At 40.0% G+C, this 20411-nt stretch overlaps 1 protein-coding gene across 3 annotated transcripts in view; it reads right to left on the reverse strand.

The window, feature by feature from the left end:
• Nucleotides 1-7555: 7555 nt before the first annotated feature.
• The window catches only part of PLA2R1 (phospholipase A2 receptor 1), a 46456-nt gene continuing 33600 nt past the window's right edge, over nt 7556-20411 (reverse strand). For all 3 annotated transcript variants that reach the window (XM_040069447.2, XM_040069445.1, XM_040069446.2), the window contains exons 20-30: nt 20196-20338; nt 19257-19374; nt 18355-18485; nt 17738-17873; nt 14118-14356; nt 13416-13584; nt 12390-12530; nt 11848-11964; nt 11230-11406; nt 10588-10617; nt 7556-10374 (exon numbers count right to left, since the gene is read on the reverse strand). In XM_040069447.2, coding sequence (XP_039925381.1) covers nt 10157-10374; nt 10588-10617; nt 11230-11406; nt 11848-11964; nt 12390-12530; nt 13416-13584; nt 14118-14356; nt 17738-17873; nt 18355-18485; nt 19257-19374; nt 20196-20338 — 1619 coding nt within the window. In that variant the 3' untranslated portion in view covers nt 7556-10156. The remainder of the gene's footprint in view (nt 10375-10587; nt 10618-11229; nt 11407-11847; nt 11965-12389; nt 12531-13415; nt 13585-14117; nt 14357-17737; nt 17874-18354; nt 18486-19256; nt 19375-20195; nt 20339-20411) is intronic.

Here is a 20411-nt window from a genome sequence, read left to right on the forward strand (position 1 = left end):
TACCTAGGCATGTAATACCACCTACAAAACTGAAAAGGAAAAAAATAAACACAGTTCTGATGCTAAACTGTGTCAAGCAGTTTAAGTTTAAAAAGCTTGTCTAATACTAAGGTGTTTCTTTAACGATCTGACACCTAATGGCATCACACTGAACTATGGGGAAGAAAACAAAAATCAGTTCAGCATCCCATATGACCTGTTTGTTTTAAACAATAATGCATTCTGTTACATCTGTTTTGGCACTTACTTGTAACAGCCGATGCCTCTGTGCTGCAATCAACGTGTCAAGCAGGAAAACGGCTCCAATGTTAAGCAAAATGTGAAAATTGTTCCTAAATTTCTTTTCGCCTTTGATCTTTGGTTGTTTTGGTTTTTCTACCAGGATTACACCCCCACCCTCCTAATTCCCTTTTTACTGTGTCCATTTCATGCTATAATTTTAGCGAAGACTGAAACTTGTTAAACACTGAACTTTGGTGTAGTGCTCATATCTACCTCTGCTTTTACTTTTAAAACTCCTGAAATGGAGGAAACAAAACCTCTCTACTTTCTATACAGCCATCTCCCTGGCCAGGTTACAGAGGAAGCATTAGAGGATCCAGGTAGAATGAGATGTAAATATGTCACAGCAGAGCCTACTGTTTAAGACTATTTTTCCTTACGTCTTGAGATTTATATTTTTACATTTGGATATCTGAACATTTATCACAGTAACTTCTGAATTATATTTTGTAAGGCACAGTATGAAGTTTGACATTTTTACCTGCCTAACAGTTTTGAAAATCCCCCTTTTTCCTGCTGAAAAATGGTCAAGAGGCTGTCAACAGCATTTTTCCCCCCCTCCCCTATGATTTCTATCACAATAAATGCACAACCTCTCCCCATTCCCTATAGTAATTTGTTAATGTTAGATTTACTTCAGACTGTTGAATCCTCCTAGAGGGAAAAAGGAAGTCTAAGGCTGAATTATTACCCATCTTGAGAAATTCAGACATATATCACAAGCTGTCTCCTCCCTTCCTCCTAAAAATACAAACCACAATGTAAAGTATTTATTTTCCAATGAGATCTACATTAGGTTTTATATTTCTCAGAATGTTTGGAATGCACATTTCCAACCCAGGCTCTTCCCTAGAGGGTTAATAATTAGCAAACTGACTTCCCCAGCTGGTTTTGTTCAAAGTGCCGTCATCCTTCTGAATTCAGTCAACATCTATCAGAAACAAAGACGTCAAACAAAACATATCAGGCTTCAGTATTCTCTTCGGAAGTTTTGGCCTCCAGCCAGAAAATTTTGTTATTTTCTGTGTAAGCTTTATTTTTCTTTCCCTCACCAGCAGTTAGTATAGATCAAAAGAATGGCTGCTTAAAAATATAATCATAAAAACAATAAACATTGGCCCTCACATAACACTGTGCACCTTTGGTTAAGTTTTGCATCTGTACTGGGTGTCCTTATATTTGGGAACATGCTCCAGTGTGAGGTTTTTAGCTTTTTTCAGCATCCCATGAATGTTCCTCTGTCCCCAGAGGGAAACAAAAACCCTCCAGGCTGTTTTAGGGCTCTGTTTAAATATATTTTCCAGACAGACTGAAGAATGCCCACATCAGAAATAATTTTCTTCATTTTGCTGTTGTTATCTAAATGGATTAAATATATCAAATTTTATAAAAGGATTTTTTTTCTATGATTTTATGATCCTGGTAGAACTGAGGTCAACAATCCCTGCCCTTTCTCATAGCTTATGGCTTTGCTTTAAGCATCATGGGCTTTGCAGTCTATCCCACAGCTCTTGAACCAGATTTGGACACAGATCTACTTCAGCAGATCCACATGGAACTAGGAACAGATATTTGTAAGCCTGCCAAAAGCTGTCCTGTCAGTCAGTCAGATCTCAGCGCTTTGAACCAGGCAGGAAGTTGATGTTTCCACTACCACGTTGCACAAGAGGAAGAAAGGGGAGTTTGTGACATTGCTGCCTCCTGCGTAGCAGGGAGGGCTGCTGCTTCTCCCCACAGCCTGTCCCCATCTGGGGTCCAGCTCCAGACTCACTGAGGCAACTGGGCCACTCAAAGGTGCATCACAGAATCCTCAAAGTACATCCCGAGTAAAGAGATCATCCGGCATCCCATCCTCTGGGTCTGTGACTTCAAGGGCTACAAACAAACAAACAAACAAACAAACACACACAAAAACAAAAAAAAACCCAACCAACCACCCCCAAAATAACTAAAAACAACAACAACAACAAAACCAAATCAAAACAAGCAAAAAGTGTGTCAAAGAAAGAAAAGGAAAAAAAAAAGTTTTAATTTTTTGCTATATCCTTCTTTATGTAGTGATTCTGGACCTTCACATCCCTCATCCTGGATTTGGATTTTAGGTACCCAGGGTAAGTCCGCTGCCTGTGTCCCACTGGCTGCTGCAGTAGAATAATTGGATGATTCAGCTTCACTAATTTTGAAACAACTTCTTCTATCCAGAGGGAAAATAAATTTAAGTGGAGGTGTTTCTTATGTCCCAGTTGCACGGAATTTGTGCCCAGAGATCCTGAATTCTGGCTGCTGAATATTTGTGTGGGTCAGAAGGCTGGAAGGTCATTTGGGCTAGAGGGCAGTGGGATGATGCATCAACAGTCCCACAAACGTATACACACCAATATTTTCAGGTCAGGCTTACTCATCTTTACCCAGAGTGACCTGAAAGTGCCATCCAGCAGTGCTGTGACTCAAATCCCCAGCAGCTGTGGTGGACTGATTTATTTCTAAATCACAGTTATTGCATGTAACGGTGTGCACTGACCCTACCACTTGCATTGGCTGCTCATTGTCAGCCCAACTATCTCCACAGTTACCTATCAATTATTTCCTGCTGTGGTTCAGACACTTAATTCTCATTCTAGTCTTCCCAAATAGCAGGAATAACTGTTCCCTGTTCTCTTTATACTTTTGCTTTCACCAGTGAACAGCTCTTCCTTTCATCTTTACTTCCAATGAGGGTTTGCTTTGTGCTACATCAGAGCAACCTGCAAGAGCAGCTGAGACTCACCCAGCTTCAACTTTACATTCTTTCAATCAGACAAGAATTAAGCAAATTGACATATAAACAACAATAATGACAAACCATATCCTCAGCCCAGCCCAGATTCTGGAAGGTTGAGAGGGGGTAGGTGGTCAAAGACAAGATGAAGGAAAGAGCTCACATTGGCTTTCCTCTGTCTTCCCTAACTTCACTACACCCCGATGCCCTGACATGCGGTGTGTTTGTTCCAGAGGTGCCTTGTCAGTGGGACAGGCACTCCAGGAGCCTGCAGGGATAAAGGGCACATCAGCTGTGTTCCTGGATATGGTGAGAGGGGGATAGCCACTCTGTTATTTATACTACAAGTATTTTAAAGGGTAGAGTACCCACCGTTTCTCTAAATATTCTAAATATCTGTTCTTTACAGACAGAAAGCTCACAGAGCTGTTCTGATGCATTTCCGTATTTAACTCAGTGGTACCTCATGTCTCTTATAGCCACAACTTACCCATATGTATAATTCAATCTTTAAGATGTGCTTTTGAAACCATAATTAAAGTAATTCAATTTGCCCCTCAACATATTTTTCATCCCACAAGACTAACAGGGCATGATACACAGCAGCAGAAATTTTCGCTCCTTACCTTTTCAGAAAGAATCCTTCTGGGGTTCTTGAATATTAAATACCAGAAATATCATGCCTAGGTGATGTAAGCCTTTAGACAGTTGTCAGATTTCAGGTACATAACAGGTAAGCCTGCTAGCATGGAGAGTAACGCACCAAAAGAAATGAATACAGATGACACAGATTTGGATTGGGACCATAACAAATGAAGCCTTGCATGACTTAGAATATTCTTTTACTTTATATTAAGAGTCTGTGTACTCCAGCTCATTGGCAATGTCCAATGTTAGGGATTCTGCTTGCATACCTCAATGAACCTGGAAGCATCAAGCTCTGGGATGGTATCACGAATCCAGTGTCAGTGAAGCAATGCAGCCCAAAGCTGCTGATGAGAAGGAGTCTGTTCTCAGCTCTGTGGGGACTTTCCAGGGGCTTCTCATCTACAATGCACACAAGGTTTATAGCAGAAGTAAAGCGGCAAAGCAGATTTAATCAGGTTATGGCTCAGATCAAAGGCCTGAGATCACGCTTTAGAACAAGTGACCTGAATAAATAGCTGCAGAAGAGGAACGTATTTGATGGGATAATTTTCAGTGTTCAGTAAAAAAAAAAAAAAAAAAAAAAAAAAAAAAAAAAAAAAAATTGTACAAAATGAATGGAAAATTTTAATTTCTAAAGATGAGCATCCATCTATAAAAATCTGAAAAGATAAAGGGATGCTATTGTTCTCCCATGTTTTCTGAGACACTGACCCAGCTATTGCATTCTCCTGGTTCACACGGTGGTTTCATGGCCTTCAGGCACGCAGTGACAGCCACCGCTGCTGCTGGCCATCCAGCCCTGTACGTAGCAGGCAGTTACTTTTGTGCCTTTCTGTGCATGGCTCAGAAAGACAGGCTTCCCTATTTCCCTTTGCTAGCACGCAGAGGAGAGGAACTTTTGGCCCGCTCTGCATTTCAAGGTTTATTTTGCATCTACAAATTTAACTGCTGTGCTCACTAAAAGAAAATGTTTTCAAGCATTTTTTTTTTTTCTGAGAATCACCGTAGAAATTTTATCTTTAGCCTGAGGCTAAGAAAAAGTAGGATAAGATAGGAGGAGTATTTTTGCTTTTCCTAGCTGTGCATTTTTGGGGAACAATTGCAGCTGAGAATCACTTCCATGGTTATAAATTACCATGGCGTTACTCATAAGCACTGGAGGCTGGGTCTAGTGTGCTTCCTTAGACAAATGCAGTTGCTTCATCACAGAAGGACTGGGAAAGTCTTGAAAGAGCAGCGGTGTAAGAAAATAAGATTATAAGAACTAAGACTTTGAAGTGAGGCTTTATTACAAAATTAGCCTCAGTGTCCTTTTTTAATGGTTAAGTTTCTAATATCCAAATGCAAATCATGGTCATCCTGCATAAAGATAACAGGTATAGAAAGAGATCAGGAACTCTTATTCTTTGGGCAACCTAGAGAATAAACTGGGAGAAGGAGAAAATAAATCTACTCTCAACAGTGCAGTGGAATGCTTACTTATGCAGTCATTTCTATGTCTTAATTTTTCATTTCCCCTGAAAAGTAGTAAGCAAATGCCTGTAATGATACAGTAAAAAATTAAAAAAAATTAAAAAATTAAAAATTTAAAAATTTAAAAAATTTAAAAATTTAAAATTTAAAATTTAAAATATTAAAATATTAAAATAAATCCAGAGAGATACATGGCTGAAACATTTTCAGTGAGTTGCCTTTCCATGAAAGGCATTAGAATCAAAATATACCACAAAGATTTTATTCATTTCTTAGGAAGCAGAGTGGATTTTCACTTTACTCACCGTAGAAATGAGAAGCCCACGCACTGATGTAAGGACTTGCATTATCCCTTTCCGAGCACCTCAGTGCATCCCATTGAAGTAGCTGAGAAGGAGCACTGAGACTCGGAAAGGTGTCTAACCACAGCTTTGTAACGCTGTGGCCAGGGCTCAGAACCCACACGCTTATTTGCTGTCCTGCGACTTGGGAGTTTTGCCACTTGCTGAACTAAACCGCTAAAGGATCCGGAGCAGGTCCCGGCGATATATTCTCTCGCACAGCTCTTTTTGTCAGCTCTGTGTCCTGCTACCATCTACTGGCCAACCCGAGACTGACTGCGTTCCCAAGCGCCGCGATCCGCCTTAATCCATCCCATCCCATCCCATCCCATCCCATCCCATCCCATCCCATCCCATCCCATCCCATCCCATCCCATCCCATCCCATCCCATCCCATCCCATCCCATCCCATCCCATCCCATCCCATCCCATCGCAGAGCCGCGAGGACGCCCGCGGGTTTGCTCCTGGAGGTCACTCACACATCTGCATCAGGCTGCACCAGTGAGATAGCACTGCTGGGGTTTAAAACCAACATTCCACCAGTTGCCAGAGGACATATTATAATACTATTATTATTATTATTATTATTATTATTATTATTATTATTATTATTTTTAGCTGAAGATTTAGAGCCCAGTTGCTGAATGTGTGCAATTTAGCTTTTAACCAAGCGAATGCTCTGGAGGAAGCATTTGCCATGGTTTTCATTACAGCGGGTTTAGTATTATGAGAGACTGAGGATGCCTGTCACTGCATTGAGGCAGGGGTAACATGATGAAAAAAAAGAGCAGGGGGTTAAAGTAAATGGGAATTTGTGCAGTAGTGCCTTGGGAACCAGAGCTGAGCAAGTGTCACAGAGCATGCAAACCCCTATTTTTCCCCTATGGTCCCTCTGGACTGTACAGCCCAGATTTCAAACAGCCCATAGCTCCTTTGTCACACCCCAGCTGCCTAAGTGTGTGTGTGAAGGTAGCGAAGGCAGGAGAGCAGAAGGAAGGAGGAACCCTGCACAAGGAAGGGCAGTGTCCAGGAGAGGCACAGCCAGAAAGGACTCTGCTAAGGAGTCGTGCTGCCCACTTAAATCCTTGTGCCACAACAACCCTTTGCTGTGCCCACTCATGCTGGGCACCTCCAGCATACAAATGTGGCAGATTTGTGTCCACCTGGGACGTGGCTGTTGCATCGAATATCTCTTTTCCTCAGAGACATGCTGCAAGGATTGCTAAAGGGACCAGGAGGTAAATTTTCTCCTGGGATAGCATCTGCAAAGACAGGCAGATGGAGTTTTGACAAACCCCAATATCCGGAAGACAAAGTTTGTCATGTTGACCTGAATGTACCTGTCTCTGGTGGGGATACCCTTCCATCACCCAAGAAAGATGTGATATGAAAAGATTTAACACTTCTCTTTGGGTAAGAACATTGAAAGAAGCTCACATGGCAAAAACCCCACGACATTCGCTTACCTACTCAGGCCCTGTTGAACCCAGTTCTTGGACACACAAAGCATGTTGGTGCCATCCGTGGAAGCTGCTGTGCTACAGTCCACGTAGCTCTACCCCATTTGCGGCAGATCCAAATAGGCTCCCACACAACACACCCTCCACAATTAGGCAGGAAAATTCCTCCAGCCCATCACTAATCCCTGTGGCCTCAGCCCACTGCTGCAGGGAAGAGGCAGTCGGCTGGGAGAATAGCTGTAAATTAATGCCATGATTCCATCCTTACTCTGTTGGTGCTCTGGCTCCCACCTCCCAGCACCTCTTGCACACAGGTTCTGGGACATTCTGATCCATGCCCTGGGAAGTGCTCCGACCACCCTGTGTGTGGAGATGGTGTGCAGTGCCCAGGTCTGGTCTGGTCACACAGCCTGAAAGGAGGCTGGAGCCAGCTGTCCTCACACAGCACGAGCCAGTGCAAAGCCTGGGCACTGCTCTTATGAGACACTAAAGCTTCTCCTCGTTGTAAAGCTGAGGAAAGATTCAAGAAAAATTACAGCACGGACAGCTATTAGTCATGCTTTAATTTTCCAGCTGAAATAATACAGTGACTACCAACGTCATCAAAGTCAGCGATAAAAACACAGTCACCGCATACTCTGATTAGGAACAGTGTAGGAGACCTCTGATTAAGGGAAAACAATTGAAAGCCATTGATAACAAAATCCAGAAGGAAGACTAGAAAGCAATCATTGATTACAATCTTGAGTGAATAATATCTGCACTTATAAAAAGTTAAATGATGAAAGACTTGAAAATAAATATCTAAGGGTCTGTTCCTTCAAAACCATTTTAAAGTAGGAAGAAAACACTGCTTGAACTTTTTTTTTTTTTTTTTCTTTAATACAAGCTCACCTACATCAATGTTAATCAACAATCACTATTTTGAGGTTAGGTTTATTGAATATGCCATTACCCTTCAGATATATTTTAAGTAATAAAACATACCTCAAGGAAAATTGATAAAACATCTATGTCAAGTTTTGTGAAAGAATACAACTTCATTAACCACCTCAAAATCTGACCAGAGTCTTTATAACTATCAACAGCATTGTAGCCCAATAAATACATGTCCTCAGAAATGACACAGCTTTCTCTTACAAACAAAAACCACCCTACAAGCCACTCTGCTTGCTGTACTGTAAGAAGGCAGCACTTACACACTTCTCAGTGAACGTGATGAAGGGGGGTTGTTGGTTTAATTTCCTCCAGCTGTATTTTGAACAGGTAAAATGGCAATGGGGAAAGAAGAGGTCATAAGCTTGTTTTTCTTTTCTTTTGGTGGTAAAAAAGCTATCACAGTTAATACATATAAACAACAGATTATCAGGCAAATGTACTCAAAAGTTGCAGTCCACAAACTTTAATAGTGGACTGCAAATAGAAATAGTCCAATAGAAAAATTTAGAGGACTAAATCAAAACTTTAAAAATATTACTGAAGACTAATGTACGGGCTCAAACCACCAGACAGAATGTACACAGAAAAGCTATTTATATTTTATATGACAGAAGAATTTCAGATTAAGAACTTGTGATAGCTTCAACCTTAGAAATCATCAAAAAGAGTAAACAAGTTCTGTAAACCAGCACAGAAATATTCTCTGTATGAAATAATTTTTTAAAATAGTCCTACACATAATTATGGCACGAACAGGCAATTTTTTGGCCATGTGAAATCTAACTAAAAGGCAGTCATACATTCCTGTGCATGTGCACAAATATTGTGTAAAAACATTTTAGTTGGCCTTAGCTGCTTGCTTAAGTCTGAGGAACATACCTTCATCTCAGAGCTCTTGCAAAATTTTTAGAATGAGTCACCTCAAAACAAGGAAACTGAGAAACAGAACAAGTGCAGCCCTCTGCAGCAGCTTTTAGAGATGGTGGAAATGACACTAAATCCATTGTGAAATAACAATTGCTAAACATTTGTTTTTCCACACTGCAATAAAAAGTAAAATCCCTCAGAAATTCCCAGGTGTTTTGAGAGGTGGGTGGAGGTCTGGTTGGGGTGGTGGGAATCCCAGGGAGAGTAAACATTTCTGTCTTGGACTGCTGCAACTGAGACAGCACAGAGACCTGAGCTGGCTCCTTCACAGCCACCAGCCTGCAGAACAACGGGTCAGCAAAATTCATCTTCTTTCTTAGCACCTTGGTACAAACACTGAAAGGGAAAGTGTCTGCTACATGGGGTTGGAGGACTAGCACCCTTTGGGAACAGCAATGAGGCTCCCCCACGTCGCCCTTATGGAGAGCAGAGTGTCCCTGAATCCTGCTCACAGGAACAGTGCAGGTGAACACTAAAACCATTTGTTCCATACCTTCAGAAAGATTTGTAACAGGGATTTTTTCTTCAAACAGGTATTGCCCAAAAATGTTTTTAATGAAGGCTGATGGGATTCCATGTCTGAAATAATCTAGGTGAGACATGAATAGCTAAATCTTTAATAGGATGCTGGATGCATCTCAGATGAATACAGTAAGTTCAGGATGACAAAGCCCATATGCCATTATTTCCCTAGACGAATTTATTTTATAACATGAATTAGGCATCACAGGCCAAACTACCAAAACTCTGTCAGTCTTAAGTCAAGAGTGACTTCAACTCCCTGCAAGCTTGGAAATCAATTTGGCAAGAATCTCTTGTCTAGAAAAAACTGTTCATTTTGCCAGGGGAAAAAAAAAAAAAAAAAAAAAAGGTCTTCCCCATAATCCTCGGAATATATTTCAGAGTTCCTAAATTCAAGGCCAAATTTTAATGCCAGCTCATAAGAAGGTTCTGTAAAGTATAAAAACAAAACTCAAAGGCTCAAACATTCCCTGAAGGAAAAAGTTTCATGAAAACGCCCACTGCTCTGGGACCTGAAACACGACTGCACCAAATGAGTGGTTGGAGGTTTATGGTCTGTGAGTATTTTCAATTCCTGGCTTGTCCTAGAAAAGAAAATTTCTCCATGGCTCTGCCTTGCATCCTCACCTCATCCTGCCACAAAGCAAAAGCTCTCCAGGGTAGAGGACCTCCTCCAGCATTGATACTGATGGCCATGAGGGTTTCTCAGGATATGGGCACCCCGAGAGACTCACAAGAATGAGAAAACCACTGCACGTCGTGAATTTTCACACAGAAGACAAGACCACTTGCCACTTCTGATCAATTAATTGTTCTCACTTCTCTCAAAGTCAGAAATGAGGATGCTTTCTTCCAGAGCAGGACTATCAGCATTAATCTGTGGTAAATAGGCGTTTCTGACCCACAGTATCCTGCGGAAGAACTGGTTATTCTCTTTGTGCAGGCACCACAGGAAAAGGGAAATGGCAGCCAACATCACCAATGTCACAAGAACAGCCAGAGCTACAAGCCCACTGTATGATGCTGAAAGGGAAGAAGAGAAATTGTTATTAAGCAAACATAACTACAATTATAAGTAATTTGAAATATAAATATATAGCTCTTTTAAGGAAAACATTACTACTCCTTATATGTCACACATTTCAAATTACAGGTTCAACTGTGAAAAATATTATTTCACAAAATATCAGCTCAAAATGTGTATTATTCCTTATAAACAAAAAGTACAGAGTTTACCTTTTTCAGAGGATTCTGTTGTATCAATATCTGAAATAAAATCCAGAACAGTCACAAAATGACCCACAGAGGTTATTATACATATTCACTTTAAAATGGATACTGAGAAGACAATCTACCTAAAACCAACAAGAATAGGCTATTCTTTGTTTAATTTGACTCATGTCAATATTATTCCAACTGGCCAAGTTAAACATAATCCAGTAGGTTATTTAAAATCCTTTTAATTTGGTGGAATATATGAACTGGCATTTGTGCAAGGATGAGCAACAATATTTACCCACTTTTTAAGGTAAAAATTCATGAACAGAGCCGTGCAGAGGCAGATCACTCTGGTCAGTGGGTCCAGCAGTGACTGAGGGATTTTCTGAGGGCTCACAGCTGCCCTGTGACCCCCGCTCCCAGCGGGGCTGTGGAAGTCGCCCTGATGCCACAGGAAGGCTCCTGCAGTTGGCAGTGGCTGCCTGGCTTCCCCAAACGGAGCTCACCCCAGCTGCCCGGGGCTTTTAGAGGCATTTTTTTCCCCAGTGCCAAGGGACAGGATTAATTAAAAGAAAATTGACAGCAAGTAAGCAAGCAACAAGGCACAAGTACAACAATGGCTTTAAGGACAAAACTGCCTTCTTTTACAGCACCACATACCTGCATCCATTTTACATACAAAACCCCTTTTTTCTCTGCATGGAGATAATTGCCAGACTCCATCTGTGGTCCTCAAACTGATGCAGAAATTCCCTTTGAGATGATCAAATTCAGGCTCCCTGATGCCCCAGTTAGAATAATTTAAAGGAGAACCATCAGACCAGGAGACTGTCTCATCTATGGGCAGAAGTTGAAAATTACCAAAAAATAGAAAAATATTTTGAGAAATATTTCTGTTTCAGATAGATTTACCCTCACATGGAAAATATGGTATTAAAGAATACCAGGATTTTGTTTGTCTGGCTACTGTATTACTTTTTTTTTCTTAAAGGATTTAAAAACATCCTATGTAGTTAACACAGAAGACAGTTTGTAGTGTGTCTTTAAGAGGGGAAAAAAGGCATTTACATGTATGTATATCTATTGAGTATTCCAAATACTGGTAACCATTGCAGAAAGTTTCACTGGTTTTACTACATCATAAAAAGGCACAAATCAGTGAACAAAATCTCAAAAGACAAAAGTGTTTTGAAAAGTGGTAATTGGAAATGGTTTTTGGAAAATAACCAAAAGCCAAACCAGATTCTTACATGCAGTTCTATTCTTCTCCAAACTTACTGTCTGTAACAAGCAGAATGTTCAACCAAACCATTTGTACAGAATAGCCAAAACTGTGTAATTCTTCCAAAATGAAGGCATTTTCATCTTCATCTTGAATAGTCAGAAGATTTGATCCTTCAAATTAAATACAGAATAAATCTTCAAGCAATCTATGCCATTAAAATGTAACACTGTATTTCAAAAAGTTAACATTATGAGCCTTAATTGAAGAGCTTGAGAAGTCTAGTTATACATTATAAGTTCTTAAGTTTGTAATTAATGGGAAAATGTTCAAGCAATACAGAACTCTTCTCACGTGACTTTAAAACAAATTTGAAGGGAAAAATATTCATGCTGTATTTTATTGGAGAAACCAGTATTTTCACACGGAAAGGAACATTTTTTTGATGCATGCCTACAATTTCATAGTTGGCTTATGAGTTCCACTATCGTTATCTTGAAACAGAGAAAACATATGCCATGATTTCAGTCACTTCAGGAAATAAACACTGGTTCAAAATATCACAATGACATTTGGTAGCTACAAAATAATCTCTTACCTTGATTTTTGCAGACCTCATATGCTGTATCAAAACTCATGCCCTGAAGAACTGTGGAAAAGCTGTAGCAACTGTTTTTGAATTTGATCCAGGGTACAGTTTTTTCTGAACATAAGCCTTTATAGGCACTGGGTTTCTTTTCTGTGATAGAAGTAACAGCACAGCTTTATTGGCACAACAAAATACACATTAATATAACATACCACACACTGTTTTGGAGTAATGCTAATAAGCATCTTATTGTGTTATGCCTCTGTTTTTTCCAAATGAAAATCTAGCGGTTGTATATATTTGTATTAAATGAGTACAGCTGGTTTTATTTCTGATCAAAAACCTTGCTGGAATACAACAGCAGGATCAGGACAATCTAACTGATAGTGATGTGCAGAGGAGGTCATGAGCTAATCAGGGGGCCCAGGTGATCAACACCACTGAATGGGAAATATCTGAAGAACCGAATGCTGCCACAAGACCCTGCAGTCTGGCACTGAATGGAGTTCCAGACCTGAATTCTGGATTTAACTGAAGCCCAGGAGACTCACAGAGCATTGTAGGATACAGAAAAATATTCTTAGCTTTACTAGAAAAACTTGCACAATCTTTGATGTGTTCATCAGCGAAGATATGATAATTTTTCACTTTGCTCTAAATGCTTCCCTTCTCCCATCCCACAGTTAATTTCAGCAAACTGGATTTATTTCCCTTCAAGCTAGCTCATTAGCAATCCTCATTTTTCACAGATAATATACTGTTCACTGAAGAGACAGAGTAAGTAATTTTCCTGTTTCTTTTCTATTATGAAAGCTCTCTTTCCATTCTCCTACAGATCAGACCTGATGGCCAGCATTTTGTTGGAAAAAAATGGTTTCACGAACAGGAAATACAGAGAAAAATACTTCAGCTTTAAGTAACAGCCTTGCTTAACATTGCTTAACCTCTAACCAATTAACTTCCTTTCACATATTTCCACTGTCAGTACGCATATTTGCAGATGCAAAGATTTAATATAAACCTTGACCGACTTACTAGGTGGCACATGGCACACTGCTCCTTGCAGAAATTGTTCACAATTTGTGCTTTTCCAGTGCCCTGAAGTATCAATGTAAACACAGCTGCCAAAGGCCTGGGACTCGTCGTCTTCCCAGAAGGTGAACAAAGACCTGGTCCCATCTGACCATTCAAAGTTAAGTCCATTCTGCCAAAACAAATGTTCAGGTTATCTTTCTGATATACTTTAGCACCACACGAGTCAATCTTCTTTTGGTGGCATCCTCACCAGGTTATCACAGAATGTCTTAATTTTCTACAGGCCCAGGGAGGATCAACAAAGGCAGAGCCAAGGATCCTCCCAACTCGCTTTTGGGAGACCACAAACTACATCCAATTTTCTGTTTTCAGCAAGCAGTTATTTGGGCCATTGGGCTACTACAAATGAAACAATGACATTTCAATGCCAACATTACAAGAGATGTTTTTCCCCATGTTTTTGTAAGTTTTCTACGTCTTTTAGCTTTCATTAGTCATTGTACCTGGCTCTCGCTGGGCTTACACAATTAAGTAAGAAGAAAGAAAAAAAAAAAAAAAAGTTTAAGGCTCAAATTTTCCAGGGTTTCATCTCCAGATGCAAACTCTTCTGACTTCAAATCCATGACACAGCTCACTAGCTTGTTACTGAAAATCTCCTCTGCAGCACGGCATTGACAGCCCGGGCGTGACCGGCGTACGTACGTCGGAGGTGAAGAGCCCGATCCAGTGGCTGTATCCCAGGCGACTGACGATGACCGTGAGGAAAGCCTGCTGGTACTGCTCTGTAATGCTCACCAGCTCCATGCCCTTCGCCAGGCAGGCTTGTAAAGCTGAAGACCACGTAAAATTCCCACTTAATAGCTTATACATTTTGTTTCCATATTCTAAAGTATCTGGCACAGGATAGGTATCAGATGCATTGATAACGTGTCCGGATGTGTCTGTTATAAACAGAAATAAAGAACTTATTTTTAAAACAGACGACTTGATCACAGCTGAGCAGCTCCTAAAAAGAAATCAGAACTATTGTTACACAAAAACAAATTTAAAAAATTGCAAACTCCTTGATTTTAAGAAGGCACTGTGAAATTTTAAAAAGAAAGAGACAACGACTACTAGAACAGTATCTGAAATTCTATCACAAAACTCATTATAGGAATGACTGAGTTTAATGTATTAAATAAAACCCAAAACAATCCTGAATGAAGTTAGCTCCACTGACTGCACTTTTGGAGGTTAGTAGAGAAATCACCTGGGATCTGGGCATATCCCAAATGTTCAGTAGCAGTGGGCTGCAGATTGTTTTTATCCCCAGACGCCTTGCATATAAATTAGATTACCTCTTTTTTGAGCTAATATTATTATTAATTTCCACAATCAGCTTACATTGTAAGGCCTGGCCTCAAATAAGTGATACAGCCAATAGGATAACAAAGTGCATTCTTGGGAGCTTCTTGAGCTCATCTTTAATATACATGAGCCAATGTAGGAAGATTACAGTGTGGCACTTAAACAGAAATTCTCTCTGTATGGAGATTTAAATCTCTTTTTGATGATGATCTAACAGCAATGTCCAAAACAATGAAAGGAAGAAGCAGGGTTTTTAGCTTCAAGAAAGACAGAGAGAGCGTCTCCCATGATAAAAAAAAAAAAAAAAAAGCAGGAGACAGAGACCATCTCACCCCAGCCCAGTCTGTGATGCTGCTTCACTCAGTCTCTTAGAGAAGGGAAATGCCTTTGCTAATGTGTGTGAATACTTCCAGTGTACTTCAAAAAATGCTGCAGTTTTGATCCTGTTTTTCAGTTTGGATTAATTATTTCTCACTGTAAAGCTTCTGTGTGATTACAAAATGAAGTGGTTGCTTTGCTGCAAGGTAGAATGTTTTTAGACTTTGTTCCCTTTATGACTAAGAGAGGAGGAGGAGGAGTAGTAACAAACAGCTTAAAATAGTAAATTAATTTATTACTTGTCATTACAAACCATTTAAAATTAGAAATTTCTAAGCAAGAAAAAGTTCTGCTCTTGAGCTAATGGAAGCACCCTGTTTTGTTCTAGCTTGCAGTCTGTGTCACTGCTTAAAAAAAGGCAGAAAATGCTGTAAATCACTGACACAGTAAATCAAGCATCACTGAGAGATCAGAGCTCAGTTCAAATCCCCTGCTGCTTTCTTTCATTTTAGTCTCCTTCAGAAAATAACTTAAAAAAGAGGAAATGGAATGCAGGCAGGACGGCAGAAGCAAAGCACCAGTTCATCTTTCCAGGAACTGACACATCTGTTTGGACACTTGAGCAAATTTAGCAGTTCACTACTGCCAGCAAGAGGCTGTCTCACTACTCCCTTCCTTGCTTCTCTGCTCTTCCTGCTGCAAATTCCTTGGCCTGGCGTTCGCCTGACCCTGCACAAAGCTGAAACAGCCTGTAAAAAGCTGCAGAAAATGACATTAATTAGACAAAATTAAATAAGTAAAGCAGGAGGCAAAAAAATACAGGGAAGTTTTCTGCTGAATTAACAAACTGAATGGCCTGATAGTTTGGGATAGTGCCACGGGTGAGGCAGGACGTCCATTTAACCCAGGAGCACTCTGCTGTGCACGGGGCAGTGCCGAGCTGCATTACAGCCAGGCCCACTCCCAGATTCACCTCCCTGCTGGGAAAATCCTCAGTTGGAACAAATAGGATGTAACTCCTGCGAATTCCTACAGCTTTAACCTCCAGTGCTTAGTCTCGTATTAGCGTGTGCAAGCGGTCAACTTAAAGACTGTGGGCATGAGCAACGCTGATATGAAGGTTTATCTTGACCAGCCCACATCACTGGGAATCATTCCAAAGAAAGAAACTTCTTTTTTTTTTGGAGGGCTATGACCAAAGAAGGATAATTAGAGGAATGAGATGTTCCCCAAATAGCCACCAGAGACCCCCAAAAGACCCCTGCTCTGATGTAAACAAGCTCTAAGAAGTGATTTAAATATGCAAAAGAATTCGCAGGAATGTTTAGCATATATGTATGAGTTTGGGGAAATGTAATGAATATGTATAAATTTCACAGATTTCAACTAGTCTGTTGGCTGGCTGCAGGGCATGGAATAGGAGATTATCCCTGCACGCTTGGCGCCGAAATAAAGTAATGCAGGTTTCTAATACCGAAATTACAGCGTTGGAGAGTTTTATTCCCGACTTTCAGTGACACAGCTGGGAAACGTGGGTAGGATCCTGAGCACCCACTGCAGCCCAAATCCTTGCCAGAATCCCGGCCACCACAGGGCTACTCTTCTCCTTCCCGCCTTTCCACGCCTTCTCCACCTGTCTCAAGCAGCAGCACGGGGTTACAAACACAAATGTTTGGGATGTAACCGAAACAAACCGGCAGGAAAGCACATTTATTTATTTTTTCGGCACCGTGTCCAGGATGACTCCTGCCCTTCCCGCAACTGTAGCCCCCAATAAATGATGTAAACTCCAGCTACGCTTTGCTTGAGTCACACGTAAGCACTGGCCAAAGCTTGTACTTGCTCTGCTCCCCAACTGGCTGGGCAGAGCAAGCAGAGCAGCAGAGCCTCGTCTCTTCATGTTAGCCGTAAATTTAGGGGTGATAATACAATACAAAGCCACCCCCGCAGTAAAGGCACTGCCAAGGAGACTCCTCGCAGGCTCGGATTACAGCCCTGCCTTGGCTCCAGGGTCAGCAATACGCTGCTGGGCTGGGGGTGCCGGCGCTGGCAGCGCCCTGCGGGAGAGACGACCCCGGAACGCGGCCTGGGGAAACACGGCGAGCCGCGGTCCCCCGAACATCTCGTGCTTCTGGCAAGGGAACTTCGGGTACCAGAATTAGAGAAGTATGGTACTAGAAAAGAGAAGCCAAGCTCTATTGAAGAAGCCAATCGGGTCCACACTGTTCAGAAAAATATATTTTCTAGAGTCTCTTCTGATTTAACATTGCAAGTTACAACCCCCCTACCCTAAATCGTATTTTCATCGGAATCACCCTCAGTTTAGCCTTTTTGTAATTTCATGCGGTTACTCTGCAGCCGTGAGAGAAAATAGGAAATTTCATCGCTATTTCTACTTCAAAGGTATGCTACAGAATGCTCATAGTTAGGAGGAAAACTTAATAACAGTATTTTCAAGCAATTACATCTACATCCCAGCAACTGATTTATTAAATAGTGTAAAGCTAGTCTGTCTAAACAGCAAACTCTCTTAGAAATCTTTTATGTTCCTTGTTTTAGAGGAAACTTATAAAAAGCTGCTCCAAGATAAAAAACAAAGACAAATCCCATACAGTAAGAAAAGAGAACAAAAGCAAAGCAAGACAAAACCTTACCCCGAGTCTTCTGGCAGACAAACCCATAATTTTTCTGACAGTTTTCTAAGTACCATTTTCCCGTAAAATAAAAATTAGGGTTATTTGATACCAATGTACACAGTGGAAGTTGATCTTGAATGTTAAAATGCTGTCTCTGCAATCAACACAGAACATTTTATTAATTTAAAAATATACCTTGTAAAATAATGCATAATTATTACATTAGATTTAGGAGAATAAAATTTTTCTAAATAGGAGAATTATCTCAAAGTCTCCATAACAAACATTTAGGTACACTGTCAAACAACGTATTAAAATAGGAAATTCATAATCTTGTTCCAAAACTTTGCTCAGACCAAACATCCAATACTAACCACATAATTCCAACTTTGCTGCTTAAAACCAGTTGCAAGAGAATGTGAGTAGAGCTACGAATTGTGTAAATGTCTGTCTCGATGGTGCCTTGTTTGCTACTTCTAGTTGTGCCTGTAAATCTGTGCCCACAGCTCTTTGAAGCTGCAAAAATTAAGAGCAGCCTAAACTGCTGTAACAACTTCAGCCCTGTCTTATGGAAATCATGATTTCTATGGATAAAACCAACTTCTCACTGTCACAACCCCCCTGCAAATACTCACATCCACTACTTCGACTGGTGACCAGTTGGAATACATCTGAGGATTTTCGTTCAACTGTTTTTCATAATCGTCACTCTGGAAACCTATCCAAACACTAGTTTTCCACCCATATAGATTCATTGTTATGAAAGCTGGAAAATGAAACAGAAACAAAATAAAATAAACCAGAGAGAATTTAGGAATAGATGAAGTCTCTTGCAACACACTAAAACATTGAAAAAATTAATTTCCAAACAATGATGTTACACAGCTATTAGAAAATGAGCGACATTTCAGTATCATCTCGCTATAAATTCAATTGAATTGATTAATTTTGTTTGGGTTAGGATCTAGTTCGTTAGCTAATAACACCAGTCCAACCACAACACAGTCCAATTGAAGAAGCTTTTCTCAGTTTTAGTGGAAGATGTCTCAACAAAAGACAGCCAGTGAGATTCGTCCCACATCCAAATAAGTGGTTTTACAAGTGTGTGAAAGTCAGCTACAGGTTTTTTATGAATAAGGTTCATAAATATTTCCAAATTTGCTGGCATTTATTTCTCTGACAGTTATAACCTCGTGCTATACTACAGACAATATTTTAAGTATTACTAAAAGATAAAAATGAGATAATAAGGTAGAAATTTTAAACTGCAAAATTTTAAATGGGTATTACACTTTGGGAATATTTTTAAAGCATGGTAAGCACAAAAGAATTCTTCCTTAAAACGTACCTGTCATATAGCTCAGTGAACCTTTAAGTTTTGGCAAATTAAGAAAAATGTTAATGTGCTTAAAGCAGTAGAACCATGGACAAAAGCTGAACAATCTTCTTTCCTAAATCTGTACCCAAGATTAAACTTTACTACAGCATCCTAAGAAGATGACATTTTATTTATTTAACAATATTTTCGGCACTCTACCTTGCTCCAGTTCATCATCCAGTATAGCAAGTGATCCATCATAGTTACTGCAGAATTCTTGTGCAGAGTACCAGTTTCTAAGATGTTCTGGTTCCTTTGGAATTTGTATTAAAAAACACTGTTTCCAAAAACAAAACCAGACAAACAAACCTGCTTTATTTGCTTTCCTACAGTCATTTATCAATAACTAAGAGTGATCACTAAAACACTTGACATGCTGTTATTTAATGTTAAATATTTCACTGGTTTCTATCCTGCTATGAACATCTCCAGCATGCTCAGTGTTAGTTTTCAGCTGTGATCTGGATTCCATTCAAATCAGTTGTTTCAAGGCAAACAGTCAAGGTTAAATTTATCCTTGCAGTCACTGCAGTGAGCATTGGGATAAATTCAGCCACCTCGATGCATGTTGCTATTAAGGAACTCAGGCATTTAAGAGAAGCCAGATGAAATAGTTACCTTTTGACCCTCATTTGCAAACAGACTTTGGCTTATAATTATCTTTAATGAAGCCCATTTGAAACAGCATGTTTCAGAGGACAGCAGCAATTAGGGATCCATTTAGCACATCAAGGGGTTAGAGACCTCTTTTGAGATCATAAAAGACACTTGGAATTGTCATATGTGGAAAAGAGAGGATGGAGCAGGCTTTTAATGGCAAAGGCACAAACACAATTGCATAGCTTTTGCATATATGAGTATTGAATCCCTGAAACTAAAGTAACATTTTTAACACCTTGTTAAGACAACTTCTTAAAGGGTGGGCAGATAGTTAACAGCAATAAATCATGGTGTCACCATGTCAGTGGTTATAAACCTAAGGGACCTGTTTTCAAAAAGCAAGAAAATCTTCAAATATTAAGTAATCCTTAAGTACAATTTCTGTCCTACATATGGAATGAATTTTGAACGATGAAACAGCATTAAAAAAGGTTTTACTTTGAATCTGAAGTGCAACCAGCCTTTGGGACACACTCCTTGTTGGTTCGGGTCTTTTGGAATCTCTTTCTCTATCTTCTTTGGAATTTTACGTTTACAAATACAGGGAAGAGAAGCAGTACAGTTTTCATCACCCCAGAGTCCTGAGCAAAAAGAAAAATCACAGTTCAACATTGGTTTGAGAACTGGAAAGGGCTTTTTTCTTAGATAGCTTAG

The sequence above is a fragment of the Hirundo rustica genome, chromosome 7 (assembly GCF_015227805.2).
Source record: "Hirundo rustica isolate bHirRus1 chromosome 7, bHirRus1.pri.v3, whole genome shotgun sequence".
In the NCBI taxonomy this organism is placed as follows: Eukaryota; Metazoa; Chordata; class Aves; order Passeriformes; family Hirundinidae; genus Hirundo; species Hirundo rustica.